Source organism: Schistocerca gregaria, chromosome 1 (genome assembly GCF_023897955.1).
Source record: "Schistocerca gregaria isolate iqSchGreg1 chromosome 1, iqSchGreg1.2, whole genome shotgun sequence".
Classification (NCBI taxonomy): domain Eukaryota; kingdom Metazoa; phylum Arthropoda; class Insecta; order Orthoptera; family Acrididae; genus Schistocerca; species Schistocerca gregaria.
In genome coordinates this window covers 413,391,680-413,405,016 of record NC_064920.1, presented here as the reverse complement: position 1 = coordinate 413,405,016, position 13,337 = coordinate 413,391,680, and the positions used below count along the sequence as shown (strand labels likewise).

General features: G+C 41.2%; 1 protein-coding gene across 2 annotated transcripts in view; it reads left to right on the top strand.

Moving 5' to 3' along the window:
* Positions 1–13,337, top strand: part of LOC126350104 (rotatin) — a 372,299-nt gene that overhangs the window by 315,769 nt on the left and 43,193 nt on the right. For both annotated transcript variants that reach the window (XM_050002488.1, XM_050002487.1), the window contains one exon: positions 7,099–7,413. In XM_050002488.1, coding sequence (XP_049858445.1) covers positions 7,099–7,413 — 315 coding nt within the window. The remainder of the gene's footprint in view (positions 1–7,098; positions 7,414–13,337) is intronic.

The following is a 13,337-nucleotide window of genomic DNA, read 5'->3' as shown; positions in this document are numbered from 1 at the left end:
GTGCCCCTACTAAAAGAATTTCAGCCCTCATTCACCAATACCCCCAACCAATTGCCCGAAATCTACACTCTAACATCAAAGACTTTCTTCACCAACTCTTCACCATACTGACCCTTTTACTTCATGGATATACTCATCGTTGGTGATGACACTTCCTTATATACCAACATCCCTCATGCCCATGGTCTTGCTACTATTGAACCCAACCTTTCCAAGTGTATTTCAGACTCCAGAGCCACTACCTCATTCCTCATACAACTTACTAACTTTATCCTTAAACAGATCTACTTCATCATTGAAGGGCATGTATGCAGAGAAATCCACAGCACAGCCATGAGGATCCACATGGCACCCTCATTTATGTTTCAGTTTCACTGATTATATCTTTATGATCTAGACTCAGGGCCAAGACATCCTATCCTCATTCCTTCGCAAGCTCAACACCTTCTCTGGCATCCACTTACTTGGTCCCCCTCAACTCAGCGTGCCATCTACCTGGATGTTGACCTCCTCCTCTCTAGTGGCTTCATCCACACACCTGTCCACATTATACCCACCAACCGCCAACAGTACCTGCGTTTTGACAGCTGCCAATCCTTCCACACACAAAAATTGCTCCCGTACAGCATGGGCCCTCAGAGATGGCATATTTGCAGTGACAAGAAGTCTTTTGCCCAGTATGCCGAAAATGTTGCCAAGACCTTCACAGACAGGCACTATCCACCAGACATAGTATGCAATCAGATATCCCATGCCACTTGCCCACACATCCCCATTCCCGGACTGGAACAACTCAATCACATCCTTTGCAGCGCTTCGATTAATTATCATCATGTCCCGAAATAAGGGACATCCAACCTAAGATCCTTCCCACTCCTCCTAAAACGATAATCTGTCACCCACGCTATCTCTGCAGCATCCCAGTCCCAGCCCCTTGCCATGAGGATCAGGTCCCAGTGCAACACCTTACTCAATCCATCCAAACAGCAGTTGCTATTCCAGTCCTGTCAAAGGCTTATTCTACACCATCAGATACCAGGCCACATTTGGAAGCAGTCATGTCATATACCAGCTCTACTGTAGTCGTTGCACGATTTTTATATTGGTATGAATACCAGCCAGCTATTCTCTAGGATGAACGGTCACTGCCACACTGTGGCCAAGAGCATGGTAGACCACCCTGTGACACAACATGCTGCAGCTGAGCATAACATGCTTGATTTCAATGGCTGCTTCACATGCCAGGCCATCTGAATCCTGCCCTCTACCACCAGCTTTTCTGAACTGCTCATATGGAAGCTATCCTTATGACACATTATCCACTCTTGAAACTACCGTAATTACTCGAATCTAAGCCGCACTTTTTTTCGGTTTTTGTAATCCAAAAAACCGCCTGCGGCTTAGAATCGAGTGCAAAGTAAGTGGAAGTTCTGAAAAATGTTGGTAGGTGTCGCCACAACTAACTTCTACCATCAGATATATGTTGCGCTACACAGGTATGCTTTGCAGGCACAAAGATAAATACTGGCGCCAAAACCTCTGTGTCAGTAAATAAATTAAAAGGTAGAATAATGTAAACATTATGCCGTGTATTCTTTCGTGTTTGCTGCTATTTCATTTAAATCCTGACTGCCTAATAAACTACGAAACTAGAGTGAGACAACAGCAAACTCGTAAGAATATACATATTATGTCATGTTTATATTTGTATTATTCTTATGCTGAATAGTGATACAGTCAGAAACTAAGCACGGCAACTGACTAGATTTTTAAATCTAAGATGACCCTAATTTCTGTGCAGAATGTAATCTACTAAAGAGTCGTGTGCAAAGATTTTCAAATGGAGACAAATTTTCGCTAAACTCTCGTTCAGAACATCTTCTATCATACGCAGTCTATTATTTGGATCTTGTTGATCATTATCAAAGAAAGCAGCAATTTAAATAACAACAAATAGCAGACTCTCGCCATTGTTTTGCTTATGAGACAATTCCTCTCTTTTATTCTTTTTTCTTTTTTTTTAATTGTAAGCTGTAGTAGCACGCACAAAAGCAAGCCTTGCCGCGAGCAGCGACAGGTCGTAGACACGCATTATCACAATGTAACAAACAATGCATGACACAGTACAATAATGCATTTTCAGCTTAGAGTGACATAAACACCTATAACAAAGAGCACGGCACTTATCAGATCAAAGCAAAATAAGCAATCAATTCAAACCAGACGAAGCACGCAAAAAAGGAAGGGTACCCGTATAAATACGGGCAGAGCGCCTGACACATAGCAATGGCTACCTGACTTACGACTCAAACCAAACTACTGTAGCTGTATCTTCATCCATTCTACCTCTATTGTGTTTCATGTTACAATGGACCAACTGTTTTTCGATTTGGAGGGGCGGTCTAAAACTTTTCTCTCCCCTTGAATTTCGAGTCTCAAATTTTAGAAGTGGCTTAGATTCGGGAAATTTTTTCCCTTGATTTCGAGCCTCATTTTTTCGGTGCGGCTTAGATTCTAGTAAATATGGTATCGCAGCCTCAACCTATGGTTACCTATTCTCCCCACACCCTCCAACCAACCTGTTCCGTCCCCATCTCTCGTATCACCTCCTCCCTACTCACATCCCTTCCTCTTCATTGAGCCACCCTCTGCCACTGCACCTGTCCATCTTTCTCCTTCTCCTTCCCCACTCCTCTCCTTTTCCATACCCACCTCCCTGCGACACAGCCTCCCAATGCTGCAACTGGTAAACTTGTCATGTCTTCATCCCTGTCTGCTCTGCTAGACAGTGCTGTTCCCCCACCACCACCCATGTTCTCTTATCTCTCACCCTTCCCTGCCGCTCAACATGACAGTTGCATCCCTGTGCGAGCTGCCGGTGATGGCAGTCATGTGCATGAGGTGTGCTTGCTTGAGGGAAAGTGTGGGTGTTTTCTTTTGTGAAGAAGTCTTGGTCACAAACAAAATGTGTACCAGGTGTTATGTTTTGGTTAAAAAAAAAAAACATGTTAAATTCAGAAGAACAATAAATAGTGTTTTATTCAAACTATGCTCCATCATTTGTTATACGTTTTTCACATCTTTGTACGAACCAAAGCCCTGCTAAGCAAGTCTGTGACCCATCAATGCAAATAAGTGGTGATCAGAAGGAGCCAAGTCAAGTGAGTAAGGTGTGTGGGTTAGAAATCCCCAGCCGAGTTCTTCCAACGAGTCGCGAACCTTTTTTCCGTATTTGAAGCAGCATTGTCCTGAAGAAAAATGACTTTGTTGGTAACGTTTAGTATTAACTATTTACCCAGGTTTTAACAGCTCATAATAGACCACTCTTTCCTGGTCCCACCAAACGCAGACCATTGTCTTTCTCCCAAAACGATTCGGTCTTGCGGTCGATGTGGATGGTGCCTGCACCTACCCATGATTTTTTGCACTTGAAGTTATCAGTGGAAATTCAATTTTCATCCCCTGTAACTATACAATGCAGAATTGACATCCTTTTGTACCGCATGAGCAATATGTCACATGTATTTTTGCGCTTTTCCATTTGCCTGTCATTCAACTGAAGTGGTACATATCTACTGGTCTTCTGAACCTTTCCCATGTCCTGTAGCTGATTGCAAACAGCTTGTTGATTAATGCCCACTTGCTCAGCAAGTTGTTTTTGTGTTTGTGAATAATCTTTGTTCAACAATACTTCCAATTCCACATGTTCATAATTTTTTGGCAGTTTTCCAAGTTCCTTATCTATAACATTGAAGTCATCATTTTTGAAATGCTGAAACCATCATTCACACATCATATGTGGTGGAGCATGTTTACCATAAGCTTAATCAGTATGATTCAGCAGCAGTTTTCTTCAAACGAAAACAAACAATTAATGCTGTCTGCGAATGGTCTTTCGTCAGTATAAATTTTGACATACTGAACACAACAGGACAACACTACGTACAAAGTTTTCCAATTTATCATTTGTGCACATATGACTCTTGTTGATGACTCAAAAGAATGGTGCAGTGTCAAATCTTTATAGCACAAACTGCATTGGTGTGACATCTGTTGTCTGAAATGCGCATTTCATACTTGTACACCTGCGAGCAGTCTTTTCGTTCTGCATCTCTGCAACTCAACATGTCATCTTTATACTGAGTAACCATATACCGTTTTCCTAATATTTTTTATATTCCAAGTTGGTGTTTAATTTTATAGTACCTTTAACATGACTGTACTGCTTTTGTGTGGACATACTTGGTCATGAATTTCATCACAACCATTATCTCAATGAAATTTCCTTTTGATTATGACAGTGGGACATTTAAGTTGATTGCTATTATCTCACATTGTCTCAAAGGAATAGAACTGTGCATGAAACTTTAAACTCATCTGGTGGTAACTTCCCTTTCCTGGCATCAGTTATAGAGTTTTTGTATTGTGGTTACTTTACTGGCTGCATTCCAATATTCCTGCACTAAATACTTCTTTGTTCCAAAGTAGATGAAACTCTCATGTATATATCGGTTAAATTATTCTACTCTCTGGTGTTAGGAATTGGCTCCAGTGGTTTGAATTCAGGTTTACTATTTAATTCAGTGTGATGAAGTAATTTGTGCCATTAAAAGGAAAAATGTCCTGTGAGCAACTGTAACTATGTTACATTTCACAGCAGATAACATTAAAATTTTTCGAAGCTCCATACAATTGCTTTTACAGGGTGCCCATAATTAAAATTTCAGATTTCTGTGGAAAGAGAACCACTGTTCAGAATGATGTCGAATTTGAACAGCATATCATTGATGCAGAGGGAGACAACAAGTGTGTGTGTGTGTGTGTGTGTGTGTGTGTGTGTGTGTGTGTGTGTGTGTGTGTGCAGCACATGACTCTTCCTCATTTTGTGTGCCAGATGCCCAACATAACTGTCTCCATGAAGGCTTGCATGCTGCTGGTGAAGCTCTTTTACAAGAACAGGACTGTGCGCCAGTAGTCCTGCAGAAGTTCTGGACACCCACGGGTATAAAAAAACGCATCAGTCTGATGTCTGCTTCTAGAGGAAATGATTACAAAATTTGAAAAGACATGTTCCTTTGAAGTGCAATGTGACATTGGAAGGAAACAAGTTGATGCAATGTTTGTTGAAAATGTAGCCACAGCATTACAGGAGGGGTCGAGCAGTGGTGTGCTAAGATGCAGTGCAAGGGAAATTACATGAATCTTGGACATGCTACCAAGCACATCACATAAAATCATAAGAAATATCCTGCATTACTATTCATACAAAATCACCCATGTTCAGGAGTTCATCCTCCTGACCTGCCAGCAAGACATATGTTCTTTCTACAATTTCTTGCTAGCATGGAAGTGGACAGAATGGCTGTGGAACGTTCTGTACACAGACGAAGCTCATTTCCATCTCCAAGGACATGTCAGTACACAGAATTTCAGAATGTGGGCAATGGAAAATCTACACACACACACACACACACACACACACACACACACACACACACACACACACACCAGTCATTACCACTTCATTTTGCAAAAGTGACCATGTGGTGCGAGTTGATGGCATCATTTATCAAAGGGCCTTATTTTTTCGAGGGGGCGGGTCCTGTTACCTGTACCGTCATTGGTAAGCGCCATGAGAGTCTTTTGCCCACAATGTCCCAACTATTCAGTGGCCTGGATGTTTGTAGGATTAATTTTCTATGCAAGATGGCACGCCTGTGCACATCGCACAGCGAGCGAAGAGGCTGCTGCCGAGGCATTTTGAAAATGCTACAATTTTCAGCCATCATTTCCTTACAGCCTGAATCCGTGGTACTACTAACCATGGGGTTATCTGAAGGATGTTGTCTTCAGTGCTCAAATTACAATCATAATTAAGTTTTAGGCATTTATAGCGCAACATGTTCTGAGTGTGACCCCTGAGATCCATTCTGTTGTGAAACATGCTGTTTCTCGTTTTCAACTTGTGGGTGAAAACGGGGGACAGCATATTGAACATGCCATGTGGCAGCCTCATGATGATTAAAAATCAATGTCATTTTGTTTTTTGTGCAGTTTTAGGCCTCAGTACAATTAAAAATCAATTTTTGCCCTCCGATGTGGTACAATCTTGCTGTGGTCCACGGTGCCACAACTGTTGACTGCTGAACTTGTGTAGTCATGCACATTGAACTGTACATATGGTGTATTGTACAACTCAACCCATACCCATTGCATTGCGGTTCATCTGTCAGTTGTATCCAACCCCATTTACATTAAGACCCTTACAGCACCATCTATTGGTAAAATTTTCATCAATAATATGCCGTTCATCGATAATATGATGTTCAAATTTCATGTCAGTCTGAGCAGTGGTTCTCTTTCTACAGCATTTTGAAATTGGAACTTTAATTATGGGCATGCTCTGCACTTCTCACTCAGTCACATGCTACCATTGAGCAGGGGGGAAAACCCTCTAGTTTGATGTTTAGTGTCCTCATTCGCTTTTTTTACATATCATATTAGTTACTGTCAGTGTGTTAAAAATATCTTTCTACGAAATCAGAGATATATGAAATTTGTGCATAGCATAAGTTTGATCTTTGTGCATGCTACTTGTTCTAGATTCCAACTTCAAAGAGTATTTTCTTTGAGAAATTTGGATAATATTGGTTCTACTAAACATTGCTTATCGATAAACTCCCTATGGAAGACAGGTAGACCTAAAACTTCTTACTTATAGAACAGCAATATCTGAAAACCAATTATAACACTGGTCTCGATATACCTGATGTGCTTCTAGAACATGTGCAACTCATGCTATATGAAAATTAAAAGTTAACAAAAATGGACTCCAGATGTAAATATCCTTTTTGTTCATTGAAATAATTCTACAAATTTATACAAAATAAAGAGTAGTTTGTAAGGAAATTATAAGCTTGAAAATATTAATTATGTTGACAAAAAATGAAAATGAAAAGTAAATAGTTTCATGCGAATGCTTTGAAGTTGTGTTCTCTGCAGTAAAATAGGAAAATTAATGTTCTTGCTATTCCAGTGTAGTGGTTGTAGAGCTACAGTTTACAATAATTTTCTTTTTGCATGCAACTTTGCTTTCAGGGCACTGATAATGTGAAGGCTACTGGCTGTGTAAGACTGCAATCACTGCTAGATGAAAGCAGTGAAGGAGGAGACTTATGTTTGCTGCTTATACATGTGTATGACACAGTTACATTACAGCAGACCAACTGGAATGTGGGACACGTGGAAATATGCACAGCCTTGGGAGGATTGCTGGCAGTGTCTCAGGAAGCAACGCGCATGGCAGTTGCTCGAGGACTCCTTGGCTCATTACTGGCACGTCTGCGAGATCACCATGCCTTTCTGAGCCTAGAAGCAGTGGACAATTTGCTGAATAAGAGCAATAAAAAAAAGGTATTTCTGATTATACACTTAAGTTCTATACAAAAACAAAATTGCTGCTATTTTGAGAACACAAATAAATTCTGTAGCAATTTCCATATCTTCACTTAAACACACTATTTTGTATGTTGTTTTCTTTGTTTAATTTCTACTTCACAACACAATTTGTACTATTGTCTTGAAGCATCCAAATTCGCTATAGAATAAAAATTTCAGTTGGTCTTTGCTAATCATTTCTTTAAGGTGTATAATTTGCAAAGTCTTCTACAGTTGCCTGTATTAAAATGATTAAAAATCACCTGACATTTGTTTTATTGTTGTACATTTATAACATTCTCATGTTAATCTGTACCATAGTAGGTGCTACTGCCTCCATTTAATCCTGGTAGAAACTAGAGGACAGCTCCATGTGTAGTTACATATTCTGGTACCTACCACCATACTCATAAAAAAGGAGCATTTGCAATATCATCTGCTGATGCTACTCTCACCTAACCAGAAATCTTTGCCCTGTTTTCATATTACCTTACTCATTTCTACTAACTTTTTGAGACCATGACTGTATACAAAATACTAGTTGCTGCTTTACTTGTTTATTTTAATTGTAACTGATGCTCATTCATTGTAAATTGCATATAATGAAATGTATATAAATTATGAATTTTGAGCTCTCACATCGGTGTACGTATCACAACACCACTGAGAGATTCTTTGGCACTGTTTTATCTGTTATATCACCATCTTTGTGTACTGTCTCCCATGTGGCAAAAATAATTCTGTGTGTGTGGCTATTGCTCTACACTGTATGCCATGTTTATATAAAAAAATATATATTATGTATTTTTTTACTATATTGTAAACACAAGCAGTTGGCATTGCAACATAATGGTGCAGGAATTTTGACACAAGTAACATGAAACTAATCCAATTCTTTCTGAGAGATTTGTTTACAATTGTTTTCATTCACCATTAGGTACAGTTACAGTTAAATAGATTGTTTTTATCATCACATTTTGCTGTAGGACACCACAACCCCACAGCTCTTTCAACCTCGACTCTATCGCTGAATAGTATGCTCTGCATTTTGCCCATCCTCGATGTTGGTCCATTATCTAGGTGCATTCCGTCTTCTCAAAGACTGTTGGAAAGACTCCCTTTATCTTATGTTCTCTGTTGCTTGGAGCCTTGTAATGCCCCATTTAGTGAGTGGAAGTTTGTCAGCACCCTTGCTCTCTACCCCAACACAGTTTCTGGACCGAACAGGGTACACAATAAAATGCTTCAACACTTATCGGTGGGTAGCCAACATCGTATACTAGCCATTTTTAACTGTCTCTAGAGCAAGGAAGGATTCCATTTCTTATGCCAAAAAAGTATCTTCATTGCAGTTTTGAAACCAGGTAAACCATCTCTTCAGATGGACAGTTATCATCCGATCAGTTTGACTAATGTCCTCTATAAGTTGCTTGAACTTACGGTGTGTCAAAGGCTGTACTGGATCTTTGAATCCTGGGGCAATTTAGCTTCATCAAAGGGTGGCTTTCGCTGAGGCCGCTCGACTGCTGATAATTTTGTCCACTCAGGGTCTGCTATCCAAGCTGCTCAACACTTTGTTGCAGTCTTTTTCAATCTGCATAAAGCTTATGACAAAACTGCACCACCATATTCTTGCCACCTCACATAAATGAGGCTGCCTCGGCCCACTCCCGGTTTTTATCTGGAACTTTCATTCATGTCACTCTTTTCAGGTACAAGTCTGCATTCACCCACAGCACCTCATATCCACAGGAGAATGGGGATCTGCAGGGTTTTGTTTTGAGTGCCCCCCTATTTTTAGTGGACATCAATGGTCTGCTGGTGGTTGCGAGGCGTATGGTGTTCCCCTCTTTTTAGTGACCATCAATGGTCTGGTGGTGGCTGCGAGGACTATGGTGTCTCCCTCTTTGTGTGCTGGTGATTTTTTCATTTATTTCTGTTCTTCCATGATGAGGATTGCTGAACGCAGACTGCAAGGAGCAATACACCAAGTGCAATCTTGCGCCCAGTCATGGTGTCCATTTTTCAGGTGCCAAGACCTGTGTTATACATTTCTGTCATTCCCGTACAAACCATACCCATCCGGATCTGTACCTTGATGGCCAGTCCTTCAATGTAGTGGATTCTCATCATCTTTTGGAACTGGTCTGTGATGCCCAGTTGACATGGCTTCCCAATTTTCGTCTACTAAAGCAGACACATTAGTTGCACCTCATTGCTCTTTGATGTCTTTCCATTGGCAACAGAGGCATGAACCATTTTACTTTGATGTGGCTCTACGCAGCATTGGTCCAGTCACCTATCTAGATTACAGGAACCTTGCATGCAGCTCCTCATAGCCTTCAACATTACAGATTCAAGACCTGATACACCATTGTCTGGCAAGATTGGCAACTAGCACGTTTTGGACTTGCCTCAGGATCAATCTGCTAGCACAGGCAGGGATTCCAAATTTGTTAGTTCTGTGACAACATCAATTGATCATTTATGTTTTATGCATTCACTGCTCCCCAAAGTACCCAAACTACCACCCCTTCTCTCCAGATACAGAGATCCACGTCTCGCAGTAGCAGCCCACATCTGGGGTTACAGTTGTCATCTGCATGTGACCCTCTTTTTCTGAAAGTCAGCTTTCCCCTTTGCCACCTGTTCTCTGGGCCTGCTAGCATACACATCTTTGGTGCATCTTTCGTCCACAGTTGTGTCTTCACCTATCACAAGGTCCAAAAGTCTCGTCTCAGCCTGAGGCCTTACACGCACAGTTCTCCATTTTTGGTGCATTTAGGGGTTCAAATGTACTCTATACTGATGGCTCGATGATTGCCGGTGAAGCTGGATTTGCTTACATTAATGCAGGATGTAATGGACTCTGCTATTTGTTGGATGGCTGCAGTGTTTTCACTGCGGAGTTGGTAGTCATCTCTCGTGCTTGTGTTTATATCCGTTTCAGCACTGGTGAGTCCATCCTCATTTGCAGTAACTCTTTGAACTGATTTACAACCTCTTGACCAGTGTTACCTTCACCACTCCTTGGTCCTTACTACCCAGGATTCCCTTTTTACCCTTGCACAATATGTATGCTCCATGGTCTTTGACTGGACACCAGGTCACATTGGGATCCCAGTGAATGAACTCACAGACAGTCTGGCCAAATTGGCTGCTGGCAAGTCACCTTTCGAAATCATTATTCCAGAACCAGAGCTGCAATGGATACAGTCAAGTTCTAAGGATTAGTAATAGAGAACAGCATACTCTGACATTGCTGAACATACTACAGGCAACAAAGGAAACCATGAATTTGTGGGCCATGCAAGCCTCTTGCAAAGGTCTTCATCATCCTTTGCCAGCTCTGCATCAACAGTACTTAGCTGACTCATGGTCATCTCTGTTGTGATGATCCTCCTCCCTGTCATTGTGGTGCCCGTTCGATAGTGGTCCACATTTTGCTGGGCTGTCCCAACTTAGCTGCCTGTGGCGGACTCTAAATTTTCCTGAGTTGTTATCCCTTGTGCTAGGGGTGATACCTCAGTGCCTGACCTGATTTTACAGTTTACTCATGAAGCAGGTTTTTACCATTCTCTCTAAGCAAGGGTGCCGCTGCCTTGTTGGTCTATTGAGGAATTGGCAGGATGCCCTGTTGCATCCTCTGCCCCAAATGAGCAGTGGCTGCCTGGATCTGGTGGTTTGCCCCAGTGTTTGCCCTACTCACTCTTTTGCTCTTCTTCCCCCTTTTCATGTGTTCTAATTGGCTTGGTGTTCTTCCAATCCCTGTGCTTCTCTTGTCCTGTCCGTGTCACTAATCTTTTCTGAGTATTGGTGGATTGGTGGGTGGGGTGCCTTGTGTCTTTGGTAGATGCTGGCAGGGGGGGGGGGGGGGGGGAGTTTGTATGTCCCCCATTGCACTTTCTGATGTTTGGGGCATCCAGCTGCTCCCTGGACAGGGCACCTCACTTCCATTCTTCTTTTCTCCCCTTTTCTTCTTCTTCTTCTTTGTTTCTTTCTCTAGGCTTTATTGAACTTTGGTAGACTGGGATTTTCATACTGTGGTATGCTGTTATTTTGATTATTTTGACTTTCCTGTTACAGGTAGATGGGACTGATGACCTCATAATTTGTTCCGTTCAATCAGTAAACCAATCAAACAACCAAAATCCCAAGGAACTTCCATCACAAAGGGGAAAACAGAACCAGCAAGTAATACAAACAATAGCAAATGTAATTTAAATGTGAACAGCCATCCCTGTCATCTTGAAACTGGTAACAGCCCTTTTTGTGTACATAAATTGCATTATTAACATGGCTGGTTGCTGTTTTCTCCTTTGCAAGATTCAACATTTACATCCCCATTGAGTTTAAATACAACTAATCAACATCTGCATCTTCCTCTCATTCCATCTAGGTGTGGAATGCGGGAAAAATGAGTGCTTAAATGCCACTGTGCACCCTGTAATTAGTCTAGTCTTGTCCAGTGATCCCTATTGGAGCAAGGTGTATATGGGATTTGTAATATAGGGTGATCCAAAAAGAAGGAATAAATTTCAGCTCATGCCTGCATATGAAGCCTTAAGAAGTTGGCTACTGCCCAGTGACCTAGCAGAAGGTACAAATTTTGCATTTCAATTCTCCATGATATCGCAGAGGACACTTTTTCCAAATGACTCATCTTTTCAAATGAATTGATGTTTCATCTGTGTATTGGCTATAAGTAAACCACTATAGTGTAAGAATTTGGTTATCATAGTGTAAGAATTTGGGTCATGGAACCCTGCCATCATCATTGAACACAAAAGACACCCACCAAAACTGAACAAGCGCTGTGCCATTTCTGTTCACAAAATTTATGGGCCTTTGTTTTTTGCAGAGGAAACTGTGATGGGAATGTCATACCCTGACATGCTGCAAAATTGGTTGTTTCCTCAACCTACAAAGATACCAAGGATTTCATTTTCATTCACGACAGTGTTCCACCTCACCTCCATTTTGAGATGTCGTGGTATCTTAATGACACCATCCCACAACATTGCATTGGAAGAGGTGGACAACAAGATCTTGTTCATTGCTTTTGACCTCCCAAGTCACTAGACCTCACACCTTGCAGTATTTTCTGTGGGGATACATAAAAGACAGAGCCTTTGTCCCACTTACAGCAATTACTCTTCAAGAGCTGAGAATCGTATTCTTGCAGCTGTCAATTCAGTTAAGAGGGACCTGTTGATTCATGTGTAGAATAAGATGAACTATCGTTTCAATGTTTCTTGAGAATTGCATAATGCTCATGTTGCGTGTATGGTATACTGTCTGTGTAAACATTAAACTTTGAACTGCCCTCTATACAGTGGCTTGCACAGTGTGTTTCTATCTGCCGTAATATATCTGTAATATACAATTAAAATCTGTACTTTCACTTTGAATCAGCATGTATATTTTTAAATTATTTACCTAATGCTGCTTCTTGACACTTTTTAAGTAGTCTCTTGCAGGTTAGTTGGTGTTTGTATTGCCGGCTGCGGTGGCCTAGCAGTTCTAGGCACTTCAGTCCAGAACCGCGTGACTGCTACAGTCACAGGTTTGAATCCTGCCTCGGGCATGGATGTGTGTGATGTCCTTAGGTTAGTTAAGTTTATGTAGTTCTAAGTTCTAGGGGGCTGATGACCTCAGATGTTAAGTCCCATAGTGCTCAGAGCCATTCGAACCATTTTTGGTGTCTGTATTTAAATATCTGTCACTTCAAATTTTTTTTAGTGCCTCCCTTACACTCTCCCATATCAAACTATAAACATACATGGTATCCTTCTTTATATATGTTCATTGTCTCATGGTAGCTCTATTTGGTATTGGTCCCCACAACTTGAACAGTATTATAGGAGAGGTCACACGATTGTTTTGTAAGAGACATGCTG